Genomic DNA, 27326 nt, shown 5'->3' on the forward strand with positions numbered 1-27326 from the left:
TATAATAGAGTCTAGGAATGTACCTCAATGGTTGAGCACTTTCCTAGCATGCCTGGGGCCCTGGGTTCAATAACCAATACTTAAAAATGAAAAAAGTCAGAAGGGGCTAGGTACGGTGGCGCATGCTTGTAATCCCAGCATTTGGGAGGTTGAGACAGGAGGATTGCTGTTCGTGCAGTTCGTGGACAGTCTCTGCTACTACTTAGTGAGGTCTTTTGCAACTCAGTAAGACCCTGTTCCAAAATCAAGAATAAAAATAAGCCGGGCATGGTGGTGCACACTTGTAATCCCCGCGCTTAGGAGGCAGAGACAGGAGGATCGCGCAGGTTCGAAGCCAGCCGTGCACGCTGGCTTAGGAGACCCTGTTTCCAAATAAAAATGTAAAAATAGGTCTGGGAGTGTAGCCCGGAGATAGAAGGGTTTCCAGGAACCCCAGTACCACCAAAAAAAAAAAAAAAGAATAAAAATAGGGGTAGGGGTATAGCTCAGAGGTAGAATGTTCCTGAGTTCTATCCCCTGTACCCCTCCACACACACATACACACAAAGTCAAGGGTCCATTTCCATTTCAATTCATACCCTTCCACATAACCATGGATAATTGTCTCACATTCAAACAAAATTTACCTACCTATCCCAAATGCTACTTTAGTTAACATGGTAAGTAGAAGTATGCTTCTGAGAAAACAGCCATTAATAAGATAATCCATTGCCACATTAAAAAGTAGCAACCATTGAGCTAGGGGTATAGCTCATTGGTAGAACACTTGGCTAGCATGCATAATGGCCTGGGTTCCATTCCCTACCATTAAAAAAGAAAAAAAGGAAGTGCTGCTCTGAGCAGGAGTGATGGCTTCCAGGTTATTTTCCAGATCAGCAGTGCTAGCCACTCAAGCTCTGAGAGCCCGCGGCCCCAATGGGGCAGCTGCAGTGTGCTCCATGGCTTCTAGAGGTGGTGATCTTATTGATGATGAACAGGCAACTGGGCTGGAGAGGGAATGGCTGTAGGGAAGGGACTGGACCCATATAATATCCTAACCCCAAAGGCAGCTTCAGGCACCAAGAAAGATTCTAATTTAGTCCCATCCATCACCAACAAGCAAATTGTGGGGTGCATCTGCGAAGAGAACAGCACCATCATCTGGTTCTGGGTATACAAAGGTGAGACCCAGTGGTGCCCAAGCTGATGGACACATTACAAGCTGGTGCCCCAACAGCTTGCCCACTGAGCCCCTCTACTGAATTACCCAGAACATGCTGTAAAGTTTCTTCTCTCCAATAAAAGCTAGCTGTTGTGTTGACATCCCTCCCCCCAAAAAAAGAAAAAGAGAAAAAATGCAACTACTGGTTTGCTTAATTTACAACAGAGAAACAGAACCTAAGTAACTGAACAATTATAGGCTTAAAGAAAAGTAGGAGGCCTTCTGGCCTTGTCCTTTTCTTTAAAGAACTATCTGCTATTTATGTTCTCAAAAAATACTAATAGCTAATATTCATTAAGCACTAAGAATGCTCCAGATATTGTTTCATATACTTTTTTATTTTTATTTTTTGTGGAACTGGGGATGGAACCCAAGGGCATTCTACCTCCAAGTTACACCCCCAGCCCTATTTTTTATTCTTTATTTTGAAGCAAGGTCTCACTGAGTTGCAAAAGGCCTAAGTAGTAGCTGAGGTTGCCCTCAACTGAGATTCTCCTGTCTCAGCCTCTCAAATGCTGGGATTACAAGCATTTGCCACCAAGCCCGGCTTGTTTCATATACTTTAAATGTTATTAACTAATTTCATCCTCAAAATAACACTCTGAGGCAAGTACAGTCACTATCCTCAATTTAGAGATGAGAGGTTAAGTATCTGTCCAAGTATATACTGCTTGCAACTGATAAAACTGGGATCTGAACAAATGTAACTGGTTTCAGAGCTAAAAAATTTAAGTATAGTATCACAATCTAAGTCACAGAATTATCATAAAAATTAAATGAGACTACATAAGTATTCTGAAAGAAACTTTATTCCTTTCATTAAAAAAATCAATCTTATCAAGTGTGGTGGCACACACTTGTAATTCCAGTACTTGGGAGGCTGAGATAGGAGGATCATAGGTTCATGACCAGCCTCAGCTACTTACTGAGGCCCTCTGCAATTTAGTGAGACCTTGCTTCAAAGTAAATAATAAAAAATTGGGCTTGAAGGTAGATTGCCCCTGGGTTCAATTCCCAGTAATCCCAGTACATGGGAGGCTGAGAAAATAGGATCCTAGGTTCAAGACCAGCCTCGGCAATATAGTGAGACTCTTAGCAACCTAGCGTTACCCTTTTAAAAAGGGGGGAGGGGTGCTGGTGGTATAGTTCAGAGGTAGAATGCCCCTGGGTTCATTCTCCAATAACATACACACACACACACACACACACACACACACACACACACACACACACGATAAATAGCAGCCAGGCATCATGGTGGCATATTCCTGTTATTCTAGTACTTGGGAGGCTGAGACAGGACTGATTCGGGACTTTAAGTTCAAGGATAGCCTCAGCAATGTTATGAGACCCTCAGAAACCTAGTAAGATCTTGTTTCAAAAACAAAAAATAATGGTGGTGCACGCCTGTAGTCTTAGTACTTGGGAAGTTGAGACAGGAGGATCTCTATTTGTAGCCAACCTCAGTTACTTAGTGAGGCCCTCTGCACTTTAGTGAGACCCTGTTTCAAAATAAAATCAAGTTGGGGGTATAGCTCAGAGGTAGAATGCCCCTAGGTTCCATTTCCAGCACCAAACACACAAAAATAAATAAGTAAATAAAAATTATCCAGGCTTGGTTGGTGCACACTTGTAATCCTAGCTTTTGGGAGGCTGAGATAGGAAGATTGCAGTTCATAGCCAGCCTCAGCTACTTAGTGAGGCCCTTTGCAACTCAGTGAGACCCTGTTTCAAAATAGAAAATAAAAACTAGGGCTGGGGGTGTAGCTCGGTGGTAGAATGCCCCTGGGTTCCATCACCAGTACCACACACACAAAAAAAATTAAAAATTAAATAACATCAGGCTAGGGCTGTAGATTGGAGATAGAAAACCCCTATGTTCCATCCCCTAGTACCAAATATACACACACACAAAGCGATAAATAATAAAAATGCTTAAAAACCACTGGTAAACAAAGGCAGTATTGCTTTTTTCAGATTAATCTTTCTAGATTATATTAAATCATATCTATGAGTTGAATAAACACCAACTGCCTATCAACCAGAAATTGTTTACAATTTAATTTTTAAACTTATATTTTACACTGTAGTGGTTAAGTTGCAATATACATTGCCTTCCAAAGATCTGATATCAATAATTTGATATTAGCAGATTAATTGTTCTAAAACTAATAGAAAAATGAGTTTTAAAAGGATATGTGTCATATATTATAAAATGCTAATAGTTTAAATAATGTAACTAAATATTTATAAGTTTTGGTGGTTCTGAGGATTGAACCCAGGGGCATTCTACCTCTAATTTATATCCCCACCCCTGTTTATGTTTTTGGTTTGAAACAGGGTCTCAGTAAGTTGTGGATGGCCTCGATTAATTGCTGAGACTGTCCTTGAACCTGCAATCCTCCTGTCTCAGCCTCTCAAGTACTGGGATTACAGGTGTGTACCACCATGCCTGGCTTGATCTTTATTTAAATGATGATTCAACTTTGGAAGCTGAGATAGGAGTATAACAGGTTTGAGGACTGCCTTAGAAAATTAGACCCTGTTTCAAAACAAAAAATTGAAAGAGAGTTGAAGGTTTAGCTCAGAGGTAAAGTATCCCTGGTTTCAATGCCAAGTACCATAAAAATGGGGGGGGGGGGGCTGTGAGTGTAACTGGAGGTAGAAGTCCCCAATAGCCCCTTCCCTCAAAAAACAAAAACAAAAAAACAAGGAGGGAAAAACAGATGATTCTTCACATAAAAATTTTAAACTCAGCAAATAAAAATGATTAAGTATACAAGCCAAATGGGAGGCTGAGACAGGTGGATCACACAGGTGGATCACACAGGTTCGAAGCCAGCCTCAGCTACTTAGTGAGGCTCTCAGCAACTTAGTGAGGAAATCAGCAACTTAGTGAGATATCTGTCTCCAAATAAATTATAAAATAGGGCTGAGGGTATAGCCTGGAGGTAGAAAGCCCCTGGGTTCCACCCCCCAGTACCACAAAGAATAAAAATAAAAAGAACAAATAAAGAATAAAAAATGGAGCTGGGAGTGTCACTTGGAGGTAGAATGGCCCTGGGCTCCATCACCAATACTACAAAATTATATATAATATATATATATATATATATATATATATATATATATATATATATAGTGGCTTATTGGAAAGCACACTAATGAAATATTTCACCTGGCTAACACTGGAACTCTAGTATCTATATGAATTTCACATATTCCAACTGATTTTTCCTCTAGGATGATGATAATTTTTGTCTTTGGCTGATAAAGATGTTCAAGACTGTTTTATTCCAATAACTTAATAATATATAGGCAAGATTGAATTTTACTTAGCTGACTTAAACTCATTAATTCTTCTATCAAAAAGGCCCAGAGTGCCGGGCGTGGTGGCGCACGCTTGTAATCCCCGCGCTTGGGAGGCTGAAACAGGAGGATCGCACGGGTTTGAAGCCAGCCTCAGCTACTTAGTGAGGCTCTCAGCAACTTAGTGAGACCCTGTTTCCAAATAAAACATAAAAAAAAGGTCTGGGAGTATAGCCCGGAGGTAGAAAACCCCTGGGTTCCACCCCTAGTACCACCGGAAAAAAAAAAAAAAAAAAAAAAGCCCAGAACTACAGATAGAGCTCAGTAGTAGAGTGCTTGCCTAATATTGTACAAAGCCTTGGGTTCAATCCTCAGGACCACAACAAACAAACATTCCTATTCTCTCAACAATTTTTTTCCTACTTAATATTTTGCTCAAACAGAAAAAACTATTATTTCCAGTACAATTCTCTACTAAGTTGATAAAAGCTGTGTAATACTGTAATTTATTGTGAATAATATCTACTTATGCCTAACAAAAATACAAGAAATCTATGTTTCTTTTTAACTTAATTAATTCTAATATTCCTTTCTATATGTTGCTTTTTTTCTTAAATCAGATTCACCCCTGGTATTTTTTGCTGCTAATTGTCCAAGTCCTCCTCCTCTTCAATTTTTTGAGTCTGGGGATGGAACCCCAGGAGCATTCAACGTCCAAGCTACACCCTCTGCCCTATTTTTTATTCTTTATTTTAAAACAAGGTCTCACTAAGTTGCGGAGGGCCTCACTAAGTAGCTGAGGCTGTCTGCAAAACATGATCCTCCAGTCTCAGTCTACCAAATGCTGGGATTACAAGCATGCGCCACCATGCCCGGCTTCCTCCCCTTGAGATATAAAGCAAAAAATAGTTACTATAACTTTTGAAGTTTATCTACCATTTTCTTTTTGTTTTACTCATTATTTCTATTTTTTATTTTGTTTTTTTGCAGATCCGGGGATGAAACCCAGGGTCATTCGACCTTCAAGCTACACCCCCTGCCCTAATTTTTATTCTTGATTTTGAAACAGGGTGTCACTAAATTGCAGAGAGCCTCTCTAAGTAGCTGAGGCTGTCTACAAACCCTGATCCTCCAGTCTCAGCTTCCAGAATGCTGGGATTACAAATGTGCGCCACCACGCCCGGTTTATTCATTCTTTTTAAAGCATTATCCTTCCAAGTAAGATACTACTCTGCCTGAATCTCTGGACATGTTAAAACTGGAAAGCTCTAATTGTATTAACTTTTATTATAGCAAAAGATTAAATATAGGTTTCTTGAATTAAAACTAGATATTATTTTGGAAAAGTAAGATATTTTTATACCAGCCGGGCGTGGTGGCACACACTTGTAATCTCAGTACTTGGGAGGCTGAGACAGGAGGATCATGCAGGTTCAAAGCCACCCTTAGCTAAACAGTGAGGCTCTCAGCAACTTAGTGAGACCCTGTTTCCAAATAAAATATAAAATAGGTCTGGTAGTGTAATCTGGAGATAGAAAGCTCCTGGGTTCCATCCCCAGTACCACAAAACAACAACAAAAAAAAAAACTTTTATACTAATAAAAAAATTTTTTTTGTGTGTGGTACTGGGAGTATTGAACCCAGGAGCATTCTAACTCTGAGCTACACCCTCAGCCCTATTTTATTATTTTATTTTGAAATGGGTTCTCACTAGGTTGGAGTTCCACTACGTGCTGAGGCCGTCCTCAAACTTGCTATCCTCAGCCTTCCAACTACTGAAATTACAGGCATGTGCACCATGCTCAGCTCAAAACTTTTTTTTAAAAGAGTAGAAATTTGACTTTTTCCTTTTATTTTGCTAATGTATAAATAAATTGCAAAATCAATAATAATATTACCTATTGATCTGTTATAGCAAAAGAGCCCATATTATTTAATGGTTTGGACTAATTCACTTTGGTGGTTACATTTAAAATGTTAAGAATTCTTTTGGTTTACAAAAGTGTTTTTTTTCTGAATAGATATCAATAATTTAAGCAAATGATAATTTTCATATAAAAAGAACTTTTTCTCTCATGTACTTTTTTTTTCAACATGAGAAGCTCAGATTAAGCGCTCTGTATAAAAGCCATACAAGGTCTCCATAAATGACCAAACAGTACTGCAAAAGCAATTCTACACAATGCTGCGATGCTGGCTTTAGGTTATGTTTACCTTTATACAAAGCCAAAGTTTACTATACTTTATCTGTGTGAATGTACTAAATAAATACAAATACATAGGATTAATATTTTTCTCCTAGAGCAATTCTTTGTCCTTATAATTCTCTTGGAGCATTAATCCTCACCTGGCCTCTTTATCATAGAAAGTAAATCAGAGATTGTATGGGAAAAAATCAGTAAGTGCCAAGAGCTGCTTACTGTTACTGTTCATTTGTATAGTCTTAGTTTTCTTGCCATTCCATTTTAGTCCAAAGTTGTACAGTTGTTGGGTTTATGACAAAATATACTTCATGTTTTTAAACTATAATGTGCCTAGTGAAATGTAATACAACTAAGGAAAAAATTTTCAATGCAAAGCCGGGTGTGGTGGCGCACGCTTGTAATCCCCGCGCTTGGGAGGCTGAGACAGGAGGAGCATGCAGGTTCAAAGCCAGCGTCAGCTGGCTTAAGAGACCCTGTCTCCAAATAAAATATAAAATAGATCTGGGAGTGTAGCCCAGAGGTAGAGGGCCTCTGGGTTCCATCCCCAGTACCACACACACACACAAAAAAAATTCAATGCATTTTTTAATAAAGAAAGTGATTTTGGAACTGGCACATCAATCTGGGTTTTATTTTGTATGTTTTCCCCTATCTGTTTCATATACTTTCATTAATAATGATGTATAAAAAAAACTATATTCACAGAGCAGTAAAATTTAGTAGACACTAGGATATTATCTAATGCATCTAAAAAGGAAATAAGGTACACATGGTACCCAGCAATTTAAAACTCTAATGTCAGAGTAAACATATGATACTCAATTCAAAATTAGAAGGTAAGACAGGTTGCCTTTAACAATGAAAATAACCAACTTACCCAATTTTTGCCTTCTCTTTTAACTTGGAACAAGTTTTAGTTTTTTTGTTGTCTTTGTCTTTTGGCTTGGATTTCATCCTTCTCCCTTTCTTTTCCTCTTTTCCTTCAATTGAAGCACTAGGAAAGTTTTCAGGGCTCATCACTCGTGGAATATTTCGTTCCCCACGCTCCTTTGCTTTTGCTATGGCTTCTGATATTATACGATTAGCCTTTTCTTGCTTGCTTTCTGATTCCACCTTTTTTCTCTGCTTCTTCTCAGACATAACCCTCACCTGGGTATTCTGCAACTTAGTATATGTCCCAGGACCATCACTCTTCTTGGAAGATGGAGGCTAGGGGGAAAAAAAAGTTTTATAAAATATACCTAAGTACATCAATAACAATTGACATAAATGTCCAAAAATTTTAAATTAAGCTTAGAAAAGTAAAATTAAATGAGCAAATATGTGAGTGCTACAAATTTAAAATTAAGACAAATTTGCTTATCTAGAAATTAGTAAAAGTATAAAGTAAACAGCTCAACTGCTGCTTTGAAAATGAAGGTTTAAGAAAGATAAATATAAATTCATTGATATTTTCATCGTAACATTCTTGGTTAGTTGGTTCAAATTTTATCTTGTAAACAGTATTGATTCAAATTTTATCTTGTAAATATTCTTTGCATTTGGAATAAAGGTGTTTTTCTTTCCTCCTCACTCCAAAACTCTGAAAATCATTAATAAATTTAAAATAGTAATTTTAACTTTGAATTACTACTCCTTATCTTAATAAAGCCTCTGCTGTAAGAAAGACTAGGAGAACCTGAAATCATTTAAATCATTTTAATGCAGCAATACAGCTAGTTAGTAAACAGACATTTCCCATACTTAAAATTAGATAAAGTTTTAGTTTTCCCAAGAAAGAGTTAAATGTGGCTGTACCCCCCCTCCTCTTTTCTATATCATAATAATTTTGCTCAGGCAATCTAGGAAAGAAATAAGTTTTATAATTTCACATTAAAATTATTAATATTTTAGCAATATCACAGGAAGCAGATCAAGAGCATTTTAAAAATAATTTCCTCTTAAACACACATTCATTCACATATACTTAGATCACAGTTTTGTTATGTTCTTACCCGTAAACATGCCTCTGACTATAGCAAAGAAAAAAAACATCAGGAATTTTCAAACACATTTTCATGCTGATTCCAGTGTGCTTCACTGAATATCTTTTCTATACCTGCCTCATCAAAGGCTTCACAGCAGTGCTACAGCACTGGGAAAGGAAGGAGGGCTTAGAATCGCTCACTAAAATGCCACCTTAAGGCCTACAGGCTATAACAAATAACCAAGACTCGAGAAAACAGCAACAAGCTCAAGATGGCGATGCAGTTCGACTCCCCGCAGCAGCAGCCAGTAATAAGGAAGGTTATTCAATCCCATTAGCCTTTTAGCCCAAAGAACCCCTCCTCCTCCCACTCATTCAGGCTTTCACTTACCCTTCCTCTTGGCCTCTTCACTGAAGACATTTTTGGCGTCAGACAAAGGCTTGCCCTCTGCTTTTTCACCACCCCAGGCAGTGCTCAAGAAAAAAGCATTGAAAGAAGATTCCTAAATGGCCTATTTAGCAAGCTGCAACCAAGAGATGCACAACCCTCCACAAATACACATTTTGATTTATCAACACATTTCTGCCTTAGCAAGTTTATATCTACTGTTCATCCTATTTAGGTATGACAAAGGCTGTAAACCCTCCTAAAAAGCTGTTTCCTCCATAGCTGTAAGCAGATAGCCAGATTCCAACAAAGCACAGAAAGAAATGAATGCACAAAGCATCAAAATGCATCAGCATGAATATTAGAGATGTCGTTAAAAATACTGACTCCTTCTGCGGAAGTAGGCCAGCAGATGGTGCTACCAGTTATTATTCCATTAGACTCTGCAATTTAACCCCCAATGGACTGTTCTTCCCTCGGTGTAACATATTAACTCTCACTCAGCCATTTCCTGTTTTTTAAAAAATATACATAAAAACCTGATTCTAAAAAAAAAAATCGTCTGTAAACTACAACAGTGGTAAAACACTTATATGGCTATCAATATTTTTCTTAAAATCCAATGTAATTTTACTAAAGAAAAATATTTTTCTAAACTGAAAAATATTGAAAATAGCTGGTTGAGCAAAGTGTTAAGAGCAAGACATGCAAATGAACACTTAACAAGTGACTTCTTAAGAAAGCAAATAGTCTCTTACAATTCTAACAAAAAAGCTGTTGTTTTAAAAATAGAAAAATGAAGCTATTTTTCCCTTAAATTATAAAAATGAGGCTTAAGATTTTGAAACAAATGAGTGATATTTATAAAGAATTACTAACCACTTCATTTTTAAATCTAAATCTGGATGAATACATTAATTTATTTTCCTAACACAAAACTCATCGAGCCTTTCTGACCTTTGCTCTTCCATATTCTATTTTAACTGAATTGCTGAGTTTTTTCAGATAAAACTTTAGGCTTAATTCCTTGCTAAAAATGAATAAAGAGTAAGTCCACTTGAATCTGTTCACTGGTACAACTTTTCTTTCTAGAAAAAAATGAGACTAAGTTTGCAGAGCCCTTAAACAGCTAAAATACAATTTCATGGCTTCAAAGTTCAAGATTACGTTTTTCATTAAAGCCATTTATTTTTTTCTGTTGGACTTAGCTACTCATCTGATATCACTATCAAAGTACATTGTTTTCTGGGGTTTTTTCTTTTGGGGTGCGAAAGGTTCAGAAAACAGAGAACAACATTATCTGAAAAGCACCCTAGAAGATCAATCTGAACTACAGGAGAGGAGATTAAAGGCAGAGAACCAGCCAGGTGTGTTGGCACACACTTGTAATCCCAGCATTCAGCATTCTGGGAGGCTGAGACCAGAAGATTGCAGTTTGCGGATAGCCTCAGCTACTTATCCTCAGCTACCTAGGCCCTTGGCAACTCAGGGAGATCCTGTTTTAAAAAAATAAAAAGACAGCCGGGCATGGTGATGCAGGCTTGTAATCCCAGCGCTTGGGAGGCTGAGACAGGAAGATCGAACAGGTTCAAAGCCAGCCTCAGCTACTTAGTGAGGCTCTCAGCAATTTAGTGAAACCCTGTTTCCAAATAAAGTATAAAATAGGTCTGGGAGTATAGCCCGGAGGTAGAAAAGCCCCTGGGTTCCACTCCCAGTACCACCAAAAAATAAAAATAAAAAATAAAAAGACAGCTGGGTGTGGTGACACACACTTGTAATACTAGCATTTGGGAGGCTGAGACATGAGGATCCGGGTTTGCGGACAGCCTCAGCTACTTAGTGAGGCCCTCTGTAACTTAGTGAGACCCTGTTTCAAAATAAAGAATAAAATCAAGCTTGGGGGTGGGGGGGAGTCGCTCAGAGGTAATATGCCCCTGGGTTCAATCTTCAGTACCGCAAAAAAAAAAAAAAAAAAAAAAAAGAATAAAAATAGGGCTGAGGTAGAATGCCCCTGGGTTCTACCCCTAGTACTGCCAAAACAACAACAACAAAAAAACCAACAAACAAAAACACAAAGGCAGAGGACCATTAAAGAGGACTATTAATACCAAGGAAAGAATCTTACTGACCAGATGACCAGAGAGATTGTGGATATAAAAATCATAATATTAATAAGAGGTAAACCATAAGTGCCAGGAATTATTCTAAACATTTTACGTGTATTAACCATTTTAATACTAAATGATAAGTAGGTAATAAAGAAGATAATGGAGAGAATGAGAGTGGTTCAATGAGGGGCCAATGCTTTATCATTGAACTATACCCTAGACATTTTGAGACAGGTTTCACTATGTTGCCAAGGCTTGAAGTAAAGATCCTCTGGAGCTCAGCCTCCCAGGTAGCTGAGAATACAGGTACATACCAACATGCCCAGTAAGAAATACTCTTATAGCAACATTAAGAAATAATGGAAGGAACCGGAGAAAGCAATTATAAGAATAATGATATCAAGGTAGATGTGGTAGTAAACAACAGTATTTGAGAGGCTGGTTATCCCAGTACTTAAGAGGCTGTGACAGGAGGATTGCAGGTTTGAGAAAAGCCTCAGCAACATAGCCAGACTCTCAGCAACTTAGCAAGGACCTGTTTCAAAACAAAAAAATTAAAAGGGTTGGGAGTGAGCTGGAGGTAGAAAGTGCTTGGGTTCAAATCCCCAGTGCCACACACACACACAAACAGATATTAATAAGAGCTAAAACTTAGCCGAGGCACTATTCCTAATATTTCACATATATTACCTCAATTCCCAAAGTAATTTTATAACTACTATTATTCTCATTTTATGGATGAGGCAGACAGAAGTGACTTGCCCAAAACCCCAGTTACTGGTAGAATCAGGGACTAAAAGCAAAGAGGGCCACATGGAGAACATGCTCTTGACCACTGTAACATATCATATTTGGTTCAAGCACCATACTTTATAGAGATTAAATTATTATTATTATTATTATTATTATTATTATTATTATTATTATTATTATTTTGCAGTACTGGGGATGGAACCCAGGGGCATTCTACCTCCGAGATACACCTCCAGCCCTATTTTTTTTTCTTTATTTTGAAACAGGGTCTTACTGAGTTACAAAGGGCTTCACTAAATAGCTGCAGCCATCTGCGTACCCTGATCCTCCTGCCTTAGCCTCCCGAATGCCAGGATTACAAGCAGGCACCACCACACCTGGCATGAGAATAAATTAAATAAAAATGGAAGTGAGTGACTTTCTGAAAACTGTAGATACCAGTAAGAAAGCCAGGATGAATTTGGATTTTTTCCAGTGCTCTTTCAAAGATGTAGAAATAACTAGATATAAGTGGGACATGGTTGAGGAACAAGCAGGAAGACTCAAGGCTTGGTTTCTAGACCAAGTACTGGTAGAAGAGAAGATAAAAGAAACAGAAAACCTAGTTGAGAAAGGATATGTATATGTGATAAGGCTCATTCTTTTCATATTGAGTATGAAATGGAGAACTCCCAACAATTGGAAATTTGGGACTACATCCTCAGAGAGAGAGAGAGTGGTCAGGGCTAAAATAGAAGATATAGATATCAGGGCTGGGGATATAGCTCAGAAGTAGAACAATTGCTCAGCAGGTACAAGGCCCTGAATTTAATCCCTAGCACCATGAAAAATAAATAAACAAACAAATAAATAAATAAGGATGTAGATTCCCTGCTATTCTCTTTCATCACTCTTAACTCACTGACATATCATATGACATATCATATTTGGTTCAAGTACCATAATTTATAGACATTAAATTATTATTATTATTATTATTATTATTATTATTATTATTATTATTTGCAGCACTGGGGATGGAACCCAGTGGCATTCTATCTCCAAGATACATTTCCACCTCTATTTTCTTCCCTTTATTCTGAAACAGGGTCTCATCAAAGTACAAATGGCCTCACTAAGTAGCTGAGGCTGTCTATAAACCGGGATCCTTTGGTCTTACCTCCCAAATGCTGGGATTACAGGCATGTGCCACCATGCCTCAGCTCTACTGTATCTTAAATATTAAGGTTCTTCAATCTTTTTCTCACATTTTTGGGGGTATTTGAGATTGAGCACAAGGGCATTCTACCTTTGAGCTATACACCCCCCAGCCCTATTTTTTTATTTTGTTTTTCCTTTTTTTTTTTGTTTTTTTCAGAACAAGGAATGAAACCTAGGGACATTCTACCTCGAAGCTATACCCCCAGCCCTATGTTTTATTCTTCATTTTGAAACAGAGAATGACGATCCTCCTGTTTCATGCTCCCAAATACTGGAATTACAAGCATGCCTGGCTTTTTCCCCTGCCCTATTTTATCATTTATTTTAAAACAGGGTCTCACTAAGTAGCAGAGGGCCTAGGTTGCTGAGAGGGCCTAGGCTGCTGAGGTTGGCCATGAACCTGTGATCCTCCTGTCTCAACCTCCTAACTACTAGGATTACAAGCATGCACCATCACTCCTGGCTTTATTTATTTATTTATTTATTTATTTATTTATTTATTGTGGTACTGGGGGTGGAACCCAGGAGCTTTTCTATCTCTGGGCTATAGTTCCAGACCTATTTTATACTTTATTTGGAAACCAGATCTCACTAAGTTGTTGAGAATCTCACTAAGTAGCTGAGGCTGGCTTTGAACCTACGTGATCCTCCCGTCTCAACCTCCAGAGCACTGGGATTAGGAGCATGAGCCACCAAGCCCAGTTTATTTGAAACAGAGTTTCACTAAAATGCAGAGAGCCTAGCTAATTGCAGAGGCTGGCTGCAAGTCTCAACCTCCCAAGTACTAGGATTAGAGATAGCCCTACCACACCTGGTTTTAAAAAAATAATTTACAAGGTATTTTAGTTCTCTTAAATTGTTTATAGCCAAATAGTATGCTAAATTTTCATTTTCTTGCTTTAAAAATTAAAGCATAATAATCATTTAAATATTTATAGTAAATCTTCTAAAATAAATTTGCAGTTAATTTTAGTAGTATGTGGTAAACAGTGATTTTTTTTTTTTTTTACTTATATTGAATGTTAAAATTTTCCTCCAAGCTACCAACATATTTGTTTGTTTGCTGGTTGGTTGGTATTGGGGATTGAACCCATGGACACTCGACCTCCAAGTTATACCTCCAACCCTTTTTATTTTTTTCCTTTGAAACAGGGTCTTACTAAGTTGCTGAAACTGACCTTTAACTTGTGATTCTCCTGTCTCTGCCTCCCAAGTACTAGAATTATAGGTGTGCGACACCAAACCTGGCTAGACTTGCTTTTAAGAAGTAGGAATAACTGACCAAAGGATATAATATACTGTCAAAGTTATTTTCTGAGTTTTGGCCTATAATTTGTTTTCAGAGTTTCTGACTGAAGTGGAGCAATTATATTACTTTACTTGAGCTTCTAGGTTCACAAATTAAAAGGCTTAATTAATCTTATGACTTATATAGTTTACTTGGATTTCCATGCTTAGTTAACAATGACATTGCTTTTTTGAGAAGTGTCATAATCTTGAATTTATACTAATATGATAATTTTTTCAGCACTGGAGATGGAACCAGGAGCATTCTACCTCTGAGCTAAACCCCCAGCCCTAATTTTTTATTTGTTTATTATTATTATTATTATTATTTTTTTTTTTTGCGGGTCTGGAGATGGAACCCAGGGGCATTTGACCTCCGAGCTATACATCCTGCCCTATTTTTTTTTTTTTTATTCTTTATTTTGAAACAGGGTCTCACTGAGTTGCAGAGGGCCTCACTAAGTATGAGGCTGTCCGCGAACCGTGATCCTCCAGACTCAGCCTCCCGAATGCTGGGATTACAAGCGTGTACCACCACGCGCGGCTTGATAATTATTTTTAAGTATTTTAATTATCAACATAATAATCCAGGCAAATAGATATTTTAAAAAGCTGTGGGAGCCAGGTGGTCTTGAGAGCTCATGCCAGTAATCCCAGTACTTAGGAAGTTGAGACAGAAGGATCCCAGGTTCCAGACCAGCCTAAGTAATTTAGCAGGAATATATTTCAAAATAAAAATGGATGAAGTTGTAGTTCCCCCTAGTTAATCCCCAGTACTAAAAAAAAAAAAAAGAAAAAAAAAAGAGAGATTAACTAGCAATTAACTTGTTTTGGTGATACCAAGACCCTATGTTTATGTAAGAGATCTTGTTTCAAAATAAAATAGTGCTACAAGTAGAAACACTCCTAGATTCAACCACAAGTAACACAAACACACAAACACACATTATCAATCAAATGTAGTTTATGGACTTTGTTTAGGTACTGACCTGAACAAGCCAACTATAAACATACATTTACAATTCTAAGGCTGGCCTCAATACTCACACATTTATGAAATGACTCAGAAAATGTAAACTCTGACCAAGTATCTGAGTATACAGGAATTATTTTCACTTTTTGGCCATGTTTTATAGTTGTTTTAAAGATAAATATCTCTGCTTTACAGACATATATTTACAGATGATATGACATGATTGAGATGTGCTCCTAAAATATCCATACAGGCGGTGAATATCATAAAGGGTAACATATATGAAACTATGGTAATAAATCGATGGCTGGTGTAGCTAGGTGATGGATACTTTATTTTTGTGTCACTTGAATTATATAACATACATTTTAAAAGCTGTATTTTGGAATAACAAGTAGTTTAGCATGATGATAAAATTAGATGGATGTGGGAGAATTAAAGATTTAAAATAATGTATTATATTATCAAAAGTGGTATAGGTTACACTAAGATATTTAGACTATATGCTAAAGGATTATGGAAAAATAATTGTATAGAGACAAAAAAATAGAATCAGACTTTAGACATATGGATAAATGGTTTCAACAAAAATATCACAATACTGACAAAAATTCTGATTTAGAAAAAAAGCCATACATGATATAAATACAAGTACTATTTAGTCATTTATATTACAGTACTTTCTGCATCACTTTTTCAATGCTTCTAAACAGATCAAGCGTATATTTTTAAAACATCAAACCACAAAATCTTAGCAAGATCACTACTTACAATATCAATTATGTTGAGTTCATCAGTCCATAACTTAACTCTGACACTAAAAACTATTCTCGGTATAATGTTGTGATTAAGTGAATGGGCTTTGGAGGCAGCCACCCTTCAGTTCAAGTTCTAATTTCATCACTTACTTGGAACTCAGCTTTCTCAACTATAAAACTGAGGTGATAATAGTATCTACCTTACAAACATATGGTGAGAGCTAATAGATAATGCTCATAAAGGGTTTGGCATGGTGTCTGGCACACAAATACTCAGAGATGTTACATATTATTGCTGTGATATGAAATAATCTTCTCAGCATATTAGAACAGGGAGCAAATGATGCCAGTGTCTTATTACTGGTAATGTTAACTTTGATCACTTTGGTTAAAGTAGTGTCTACCATGATTCTCCACTATAAATGTCTCCTTTTATTTTATTTTATTTTGTTAAGGTAGCCAGGTGTCGTGGCGCACACTTGTACTCCCAGCATTTGGGAGGCTTAGACAGGAGGATTGTGGTTCAAGGACAGCCTCAGCTACTTAGACCCTTTGCAACTCAGTGAGACACTGTTTCAAAAGAAAGAATAAAACATAGGGCTGGGGGTGTTGCTGGAAGGTAAAATACCCCTGGGTTCCATCCCCAGTAACAACAACAACAACAAAAGGCTGAGGTTGTAGGCTCGGAGGTAGAATGCCCAGGGTTACACCCCCAGTACCACACCCCCCAAAAAAAAATGAGGTATTAGAGATTGAACCTTCTACCTCTGAGCTACATACACCTTCATACCAGTTTTATTCTTTATTTGGAAATAAAGTCTCACTAAGTTGCAGAGGGCCTAAGTGGCTGAGGCTGGCCAAGAACCTGCAATCCTCCTGTTTCAACCTCCCAAACACTGGGATTAAAAGTGTGAGCCATCACACCCAGCTAAATGTCTCCTCTTAGATTTTTTTGTCCTTGCAGTACTGGAGATTGAACCCAGGGGCATTCTACTTCCAAGCTATACACCACAGCCCTATTTTTTTATTCTTTATTTTGAAATAGGGTCTCAGTGAGTTGTGGAGGAACTCGCTAAGTAACTAAGGCTGAATTGCAGAAGGCCTCACTAAGTAGTTAGCTGAGGCTGTTGTGATCCTCCTGTCTCAGTCTTCCAAATGCTGAGATTACAAGCATGCACCACTATGCCTGACTAGAACATTTAAAATATAGATACATATATTTTAAGGGGACATATTTTTAAACTATACAAATATGACATCACATTGCACAATAATTGTAGCCTACATTAAGGTTATTACCTATAATAATAATTATTGTGGTGGTGCCTAATTAAAATTTCCCATTTCCAGCTAGGCATGGTGGTTCACGCTTGTAATCCCAGTGCTTGGGAGGCTGAGACAGGAGGATCGCACAGGTTCGAAGCCAGCCTCAGCTACTTAGTGAGGCTCTCAGCAACTTAGTGAGACCCTGTTTCTAAATAAAGTATAAAATAGGTCTGGGAGTATAGCCTGGAGGTAGGAAAGCCCCTGGGTTCCACTCCTAATACCACCAAAAAACAAACAAACAAATAAAAAACCATTTCTATTACTTCCACATACATACATACATACATACATACATACATACACACACACACACACACACACATTATGGGTTTTTTTTTTTTGGTGGTACTAGGGATTGAACCTAGGGACATTCTATCTGAGAAACACCTCCAGCCTTCTCTTAATTTTTTGTCTAAAATAAGGTCTTAGTTGCAGAGGACCTAAGTTGCTGGGGCTGGCCATGGACCTGCAATCCTCCTTTCAGCCTCCCAAGTACTGGAATTACAAACATATGCCACCACACTCCACTGCTTCTATATTTTCAATTAGAATTCTACTATAAATAAGAATAGTCTCTTCTCACTTATTTATCCATTCAATTATTTATTTATATCAGTTTAGACTCATGGATATTTATTTTATTCTATGACTTATAACCTGATAGTATGATTATCTGTTGTTCAAATAATCCCACTTTAGCCACTTAAGAGCCTCTCTACTTTGTTTGCTGTTTTTGTACTTCCTTACTTTCTGCTATGGTAAGTATTCTAGATTTGTGGTTACAATAGTTTAAGGGAATGGTTGAAATGGAAGCCATACTATAGAAGGTCAAAAAACTTAATGGAAAGAAAGGAAGGAGATACAAGAAATATTAAATTTTCTTCCTAAGTAAAAAAAGAGAAATTGGAGTATGTTTTTAGGCTACAGAGACACAGGCAGTAGAGTGATTCAAAACATAAGAGGAGACAAAGAACACACACTAGAGAAAGACAGACAGACAGACAGACAGACACACACACACACACACACACACACGTGCACGTTTAATGAATAGAAAATTTAAAGTACTTTGCATACAGCCATGAGTGGTGGAGCATACCTGTAATTTCATACTTGGCAGGCTGAGACAGGAGATCACAGGTTTTGAGGACAACCTCAACAAGTACTGAAACTCTCAGCAACCTAGCAAGATCCTTTTTCAAAACAAAACAACAAAAAATGGTTCACTGAGGATGTAGCTCAGAGTTACAATGTCCCTGGGGTGAATACCTAGTACCTGCCACCCACACATACACAGATAAATAAATAAAGAACTTTGTATACAAAATTTGGGGGGAGATACAAGGGACTGGACCCAGGGGCATTCTATCTCTGAGCTAGACCCAGAGTCCTATTCTAGGAGGGAAGGAGGTTACTGAGGATTGAACTCAGGGGCTACCTCTGAGCTAGACCTTCAGCTCTGTTTTATTTTTTTTTAGGGTCCTCCTAAGTTGCTGAGAGACTGGCTTTGAACCTGTGATCCTCCTGTGTCAGCCTCCCAAGTACTGAGATTGCAGGCATGCATCACCATGCTCACTTATTTTTTATTTAAAACAGAGTTTTGCTAAATTGATGAGAGTCTCTTTAAGTTGTTGTTGAGATTGGCCTTGAACCTGTCATCCTCCTGTCTCAACCTCCGAAGTACTGGGATTTCAGGAATGTACCATCATGCGTGGCTCCATGCAACAATTTTTTGAAAATCAAATCACCAATAAAAAATTAAGTATTATATATAAATACTGCCTTGGTAAGTAATATAAACTTTCCGTAACTTTGAGGGTGGGGCTCTAAAGAAAGATTTCTTGAATAAGTTGATTCACAACCCATTTTTATTCCTGAAAGTTTTTATTTGATTTCATAATATTCCTAGGGGGGGCAACAAAGAAATTCAAATATTATCTTTGAAAATCAGATATTATTCCTAAATTTACAAATCAAAGAATTCTAGCATGAATGAAATATACACCTATCCTACTAAAGTAATAGTAGAGTTCAACTATATTTTATTATTTTTGTATTGGTGCATTGTAGTCATCTTAATGAGTACAAGAGTATACAGGCAAAGATGCACACATCACTCATTTAGCCCCAATTCCCTCCCCCATCCTTCTCATGTTTGGCTTAGTGATTGACTAATATGTTTGTGAATGTACATCATGTACATTAGGGAAATTCCCACTTCTCCCCTCCCATCCCATCTTACTAAGTATTATTACCATCTATCATTCCCACATAGGTGCTTATTGATTCTGAGCTCATGAAGCATTAAATATGATAATCTGTTATGAATCAGTAAACTTTCCAAAGTACTATACCAAAGTGTAATCATATATGTTTTCCCCCAGACTAAGAGAGAGTCTAAATGTTATAGTGGCAATACGACAAAAATTTGATAAGGAGAGAATACTCAATATATCATTGATATGTCCTGATAAGGTGGAAGGGCAACAGTGTACGTAAATTAACCAACAGCTTGACAACACTGATCATGTCTAAATTCTTTTGGCAAACATTGTTTCCAATCATTTTAAACCCAAAGGAGAAAACTTCTTACAAGTCTTTAAAATGTCCCTTTGAAAGAAATATTAAAAATTCATTCTATTAAAGAATTTTTAGGACTTCCAGGAAGATGGCAACCGAGAAAAGCAGCATTGACAAGTCCTGCTAACACTCGATTTCTATTGCCATAAAATCAATGCTTTACATAGCCAGAAAATACTATAAGTAGAGAAATAAAAACTAGACATACTAGGGACAGCGAAAAATGAGACAAGAAAAACAACCAGAGAGCAGAAAAGAAACTGACCCACTTTGCAGTGGCAGGCGCTACGCTGGTGCCATCTTGCCTCACAGCACCAGGCTCCAGAGAGGAAAAGGTAAAAAAGGAGCTGAAGTGAGCAGCTACAGATCAGTTGGTTGTAACTCAGCAGTTCTTTCAGCGCAAAGACCATCTAAAACTTACAGCGGCAAAGCTCATCATGCCCTCCAGAGATTCAGAGCGGAGCTCAAAACCAGAAAAGAAATTCACCAGCCTCACGGCCGAGGGCATGTAAGCAGCGCCATATTGCCAGCAGGTGCAGCAAGTTCACCATACCTGGAGAGCGCCAGACCAGCGCACACCAAAAACCTAAGTGAAATTGTGGCTTGTACAGGAGCAATCCCAGGGCTGCACCCCCAGGAACTCACACAGCTTTGATAAACTCCCTGGGTCTGAGATATTGCAGTTCAACCCAGTGAATGAGTAGTGATGGCGGAGATACCACACCCTAGTGACAGCTACAATGGGAAAACGCCCAGCCCAGCGCCTCCAGGTCTCTTACAGCCTTGACTAACTCACTGGGTGTGAGACTTTGTGATACAACCCAATAAAGGAGTAGTGGTGGCTGATATTACCACAAGCCCCAGAGATCCAGAGCACAATAAGTGAAGTGGTAGGGAACCAAGGAAGAACTCAGAGAAGGCACAAATTTCAGAAATCATGGGAAGAAGAGACAATGGAGCAATGAGCTCCCACAACCCCACAATATCAGAACATGATAATAAAGAAATGCAGAGATCTTCAGGAGATCAAATCAGGAATGTAACTGTAGAAATAATATAGGACTTTCGAAAAGAATTTAGAGAGAGTCTAAAGAAATAAAGGAAGCAATCATTGAAGTAAGGGCATCAATTAAAACTATAAATAATCGATTAGACCACATGGAGAATAGAATCTCACTCCTAGAAGATGATCACTCCAAAAACGAACGCATAGTTTATAACTTAGTAAAAACAATTCAACAGCAGAAATTGGACATTGAAGAAATATGGGCCCATTTTAAGAGAACTAACCTAAGAAAGGTTATCAATAATCTCTTCAAAGAAATAATAATCAAAGGGATCAATAATCTCTTCAAAGAAATAATAGCAGAAAAATTTCCAAACACAGAACAAGAGGTTGATATACACATTCAGGAAATGTATAGAACTCCCTTTAGACAAGATCAGAGAAAAGATTCCCCACGCCATATAATTGTCAAAATGATCAATGTAGAAGCCAAGGAGAAAATCTTAAAGGCAACAAAAACAAAAGGCCAAGTGACATTCAGAGGCAAACCAATTAGAATCACTCCAGACTTCCCAAATTAAGTCATGAAAGCCAGAAAGGCCTGGAAGAACGTATTCCAAACTCTGAAAGAAAACAACTTGCAGCCGAAAATTTCCTACCCAGTAAAATTATCTTTCAAATTAAATGGGGAAATAAGAAGCTTCCATGACAAGCAGAAACTGAAGGAATTTATGTCTTCAAAACCAGCGCTAGAGAAAATACTCAAAGAGATTAACTACAAAAAAAAAAAAACCACGTAATACACGCCAGAACCAGAGAAATATAATTTCCATGCAGCAGACAACTAAGCAAAGAAGAATAAACAGTATTTCAAACAGAAATAAAATCTTAACATGTTAGGAATTAAAAATCATCTCTCAATAATCACACTGAATGTAAATATCCTCAACTTCCCAATAAAAAGACATAAAGTGGCAAAATGGATTAAAAACCAGAATCCATCAATATGCTGCTTGCAAGAAACATACCTTACAAGTAAAGATAGTAACAAACTTAAGGTAAAGGGCTGGAGCAAGGTAATCCATGCTAATGGAACTCTAAGGCAAGCAGGAGTAGCAACTATGATATCAGACAAAGTAGACTACAAACCCAAACTTATTAGAAGAGACAAAGAAGGTGATATTTTACTGGTAAAATGAACAATCCATCAAGAGGAAATAACAATAATCAACATCTATGCCCCAAAATAGGTGCAGCTACTTTCATAAAACAAACTCTATGTGACATTAAGTAACACATAAGTCCCATACAATAATACTAGGAGACTTCAAGACCCTTCTCACACCATTAGGAAGATCTTCCAAACAAAAAGTCAGTAAAGAATCCTCAGACTTAAAGAACACCATAAATCAAATGGACCTATTGGACACATACAGAATATTTCACCCAACTACAGGATAGTTTATATTTTTCTCAGTTGCTCACAACATTCTCCAAAACAGATCATATGGGCCACAAAATGAGCACTAGAAAATTCAAAAAATGTTATATACTTCCCTGTGACTTTTCAGACCATAATGGAATTAAAGTAGAAATAAACTATAAGCAGACCCAAAGAAACAACATAAACATGTGGAGACTGAACACCACACTTCTGAATGAAGAATGGGTCATAGATGTAAAAGGTGAAATCAAGAAATTTCTAGACACAAACTAAAATAGAGATACAGCATAGCAAAACCTCTGGGAAATTTTGACGGCAGTATCAAGAGGAAAATTTATAGCACTGAGAGCTCACATAAGAAAAGCAGAAAATCTTCAAATAAATAACCTAATGACACATCTCAAAGCCTTTGAAAAATAGGAACAATCTAACCCCAAAGCCAGTTGAAGATGGGAAATTATTAAAATCAGAGCAGAAATTAATGAAGTAGAGAAGAAAAAATAATACAGAAAATCAACAAAACCAAAAGCTGGTTTCTCAAAAAAATTAACATAGAAAAAGAGAGAATCAACCCAAATTATGAAGATAAGAAATGAAAAAGGAGACATTACTACTGACAGTGTAGAAATACAGAGGATTATCAGAAACTACTTTGAAAAACTACACTTCAACAAAATGGAAAATCTGGAGGAAACTGACAACTTTCTAGATAAATACTACCTTCCTAAACTGAGTCAAGAAGATATAGAAAATTTAAACCAACCAATAGCAATCAAAGTGATTGAAATAGAAATAAAGAGCTTACCATCAAAGAAAAGCCCAGAACCAGATGGTTTTCCAAGTGAATTCTATAAAACCTTTATAAATAAAGAGCTAACCCATTTTGTGAAATAGAATAAAGCAGGACTCTCCCAAATATGAAGCCAACATCACGCTAATACCAAAACCGAATAAAGACAGTTCAAGGAAGGAAAACTACAGTCCTATATCTCTGATGAACATGGATGCAAAACTATTAAACAAAATACTAGCAACATGCATTCAAAACCACATAAAGAAAATCATACACCATGACCGGGTAGGCTTCATCCCAGGGATGCAAGGCTGGTTCAACATACGAAAAATCAATCCATATAATTCATCATATAAACAGAATCAAAAACAAAAATCACATGATCATTTCAACAGACACTGAAAAAGCATTTGATAAAATCTAACATCCATTTATGATAAAAAAAACACTGCAGAAAATTGGAATAGAAGGAACATATCTCAACATCATAAAGGCAACCTACAATAAGCCCACCGCCAACATCATATTAAATGGGGAAAAACTTCAAGAATTCCCCCTAAAAAAAGGAATGAGACAAGGATGTCCATTATCACCACTTCTCTTCAATATAGTACTAGAGACGCTAGCCAGAGCAATAAGGCAAGAAAAGGAAATCAAAGGAGTACAGATAAGAAAAGAAGAACTAACACTTTCACTATTTGCAGATGACATGATACTATATTTAGGAAACCCAACAAACTCAACCAAAAGGCTTATAGAACTGATCAACAAATTCAGCAAAGTGTCTGGATACCAAATCAATCTCAAAAAATCAGAATCTTTTCTGTATACCAACCATAAATCCACTGAAAAAGAAATTCAGAAAATACTTCCACTCAGAATTTCCCACAAAAAAATAAAATATTTAGGAATAAACTTAACCATGGAGGTAAAAGACCTCTACAAAGGAAATTATAAAACATTGAAAAAAGAAATTGAAACTGAAGAGCTTCTGTTCAGCAAAAGAAACTGTCAAGAATCTCAATCAAGAGCCAACAGAATGGGAGAAGATTTTTTTCACCACTCCTCTGATAGATGACTAATATCTAGAATATACAGGTAACTCAAGAAACTGAACACTAAAAAAACAAATAATCCAATCAAAAAATGGGCAAGTGACCTAAATAGACACTTCACGAAAGAAGAAATTCAAATGGCCAATAAATGCATGGAAAAATGCTCAACATCAATGGCAATCAGAGAGATACAAATCAAAACTATTCTGAGATTTCAACTAACCCCAACTAGAATGGCAATCATTCAAAACACAACAACAAATGCTGCTGAGGATGCAGAAAAGTGGGAACTCTAAAACATTGTTGGTGGGATTGCAAATTAGTTCAACCCACTTTGGAAAACAGTAAGGAGAATCCTCAGAAGAATGGGAACAAATCTACAATTGGATCCAGCAATACCTCTTCTGGGTATCTACCCAAAAGAAAGTAAAACAAATTACCAAACTAATGCATGTGTATCTATGTTCATAGCTGCACAATTCACCATAGCCAAACCATGGAACCATCCAAGATGTCCATCAACAGATGAATGAATTACAAAAGTGTGGGATATGTACACAATGGAATTTTACTCAGCCATAAATAAGACACAATTACATCTTTTTCAGGGAAACTGATGGAACTGGTGGACATTATGCTAAGTGAGATTAGTCAATCAAAAAAAAAATAAGAAATAGGATGCTTTCCCTAATAATGTGAAAGCTAAGGAGAAATGGGTCATAGGAGGAACTCTAGATGAAAAAGGAAATTCTACAGAGGAGCAAACAAGGCAACCTAAATTAGGGGATGGAAGGGGAGGAGAAAGAAATTCTCTAAAGCACACAGTGTACATAAACATATCAAAGTCAACCACTAAATACGGCTGAATCCAGGCATGGTGGCACAGGCATGTAATCTTATGCCTGTGCTTGGGAGGCTGAGACAGGAGGATCACGAAGGTTTGAAACCAGCCTCAGCTACTGAGTGAGGCTCTCAGCAATTTAGTGAGACCCTGTTACCAAATAAAGTATAAAATAGGTTTGGGAATATAGCCCAGAGGTAGAAAGCCCCTGGGTTCCACCCTCAGTATCACACACACACACACACACACACACACACACACACACACACATATATATTTGTGTGTGTGTGTGTGTGTTGTATGTTCAATGAGGTAAATTTTTAAAATAAGGCATCTAAATCTGACACGTAGTTTTCCAGTGTTTGTTTATTTGTTTGTGATACTGGGGATGGAAACCAGAGGCTTTCTACCTCCAGGCTATACTCCCAGACCTATTTTATATTTTATTTGGAAACAGGGTCTCACTAAGTGATGAGAACCTAAGTAGCTGAGGCTGGCTTTGAACTTGTGCAATTCTTCTTTCTCAGCCTCCCAAGTACTGGTGTACCAGTACTGGGAATGGCCAAGAAAGATTTGAGAAAGCTCTGGTTATTAATATATTTCAAAAGAAAATAATTGATATATTTCAAAAATAGTTGTATCAAAATGGTGGCAGACATGGGTGAGGGGCAAATCTGTGCAAGGACTTGATCTCTGCCTAAAACAGGCAGCTATTCCAATGTAAATTAACCTAGCTCAAAATAATTAACAAGTCAAGAGAGGAGCTAGGGCTTCTTCTTTCTAGAGACAGATCTACAAGAAGATCTAGGGAGTATAGGACAGGGTTTGACCTTGCCCTTCAGGAAAGGAGAGGTCTAACCACACCTGGTTGGGGAAGGTACCTTACAGGGTTAAGGGGAGGTACCTTACAGGGACAGTTACTAAATCAGGATTACAAGAACAAGATGAAGGTCATGGGTATAAAAAAGGCTGAGTCCACGTGTAATTTAATTCCTTTGGTGTACTCATTCGAGTCATCCCTCCATGCCAGTCTAGTATGAAGCTGTACCTATCCTCTGTATTTCTATCTTTCTAATAAACTTCTTTAAATCTTCAGCAACGGTTCAAGCTATGCATATTTATTCTTAGCTTAGGACAAGAATCCACGGTTGTTCTGTGTTTGCGATTGTGTTGGGGGAATTACTTCTCCCCACACACACACCAAACACATTTCACCGCAACACTAGGATTACAAGCGTGTGCCACCACGCCTGGCTAACACACAGTTTTAAGTGAAAAAAAAAGTAATTTTATTATACACTAAAGAATAGCTACATATTCAGGCCATGTATGGTGATAATATCCCTGAAATTCCATCTATTCAGTAGGCTGAGGCAGGAAAATTACTTGAGCTTAAAGACAAGATAAAGAAAACCTGTCTTTAAAAAAATAAAAATCAGCTGGGTATGATTCACACTCTTGTAATCCCAGTACTTGGGAGGCTGAGACAGCAAGATCACAGTTCATGCAAAGCGTCAGCTACTTAGTAAGGCCATCTACAACTTAGAGAGATCCTGTTTTAAAATAAGAATAAAAAAAAAGAGCTGAACTGGGTGTGGTAATGCATTCTAGTAATCTTAGCATTTTGGAGGCTGAGACAAGAGGATCCAGATTCGTGGCCAGCCTCGACTACTTAGGCCTTTTAAAACTCAGTGAGACACTATTTCAAACTAAAGAATAAAAAATAGGGCTGGAGAAGGGAAGTTGCTTGCAGGTAGAATGAGCCTGGGTTCCATCCCCAGTACCGCAAAAAAAAAAAAAAAAAAAAAGAGCTGGGCATGCTGGCACACCCTTGTAATCCCAGCATTTGGGAAGGCTGAGACTAGAGGATTGCTGTTAATGGACAGCTTTACCTACTTATCAGGCCCTTCAAAACTCAGTGAAACTGTGTTTCAAAAATAAAATTAAGCCAGGCGTGGTGACGCCCGCTTGTAATCCCCGCGATTGGGAGGCAGAGACAGGAGGATAGCACAGGTTCAACGCCAGCTCCTGGCTTAAGAGACCCTGTTTCCAAATAAAAAAGTATAAAAATAGGTCTGGGAGTGTAACCCAGAGGTAGAAGGGCTTCCAGGAACCCCAGTACCACCAAAATAAA

At 37.6% G+C, this 27326-nt stretch overlaps 1 protein-coding gene and 1 pseudogene across 8 annotated transcripts in view; one reads left to right on the forward strand and one right to left on the reverse strand.

Moving 5' to 3' along the window:
* Positions 1 to 27326, reverse strand: part of CHD9 (chromodomain helicase DNA binding protein 9) — a gene marked incomplete at both ends in the record, with an annotated part of 198204 nt that overhangs the window by 140843 nt on the left and 30035 nt on the right. For 5 of the 7 annotated variants that reach the window (XM_080702508.1, XM_080702507.1, XM_080702506.1 and 2 more), the window contains one exon: positions 7592 to 7923. In XM_080702508.1, coding sequence (XP_080558634.1) covers positions 7592 to 7923 — 332 coding nt within the window. Of the gene's footprint in view, positions 1 to 7591; positions 7924 to 9071; positions 9102 to 27326 lie in introns of those variants that run through there. The other 2 variants (XM_080702510.1, XM_080702509.1) reach the window with 1 other exon arrangement.
* Positions 849 to 1228, forward strand: LOC308267457 (cytochrome c oxidase subunit 5B, mitochondrial-like; annotated as a pseudogene). The gene has a single exon. The product of its transcript is annotated as a cytochrome c oxidase subunit 5B, mitochondrial-like (transcript).

Source organism: Muscardinus avellanarius (genome assembly GCF_963383645.1).
Source record: "Muscardinus avellanarius genome assembly, chromosome: 10".
Lineage (NCBI taxonomy): Eukaryota > Metazoa > Chordata > Mammalia > Rodentia > Gliridae > Muscardinus > Muscardinus avellanarius.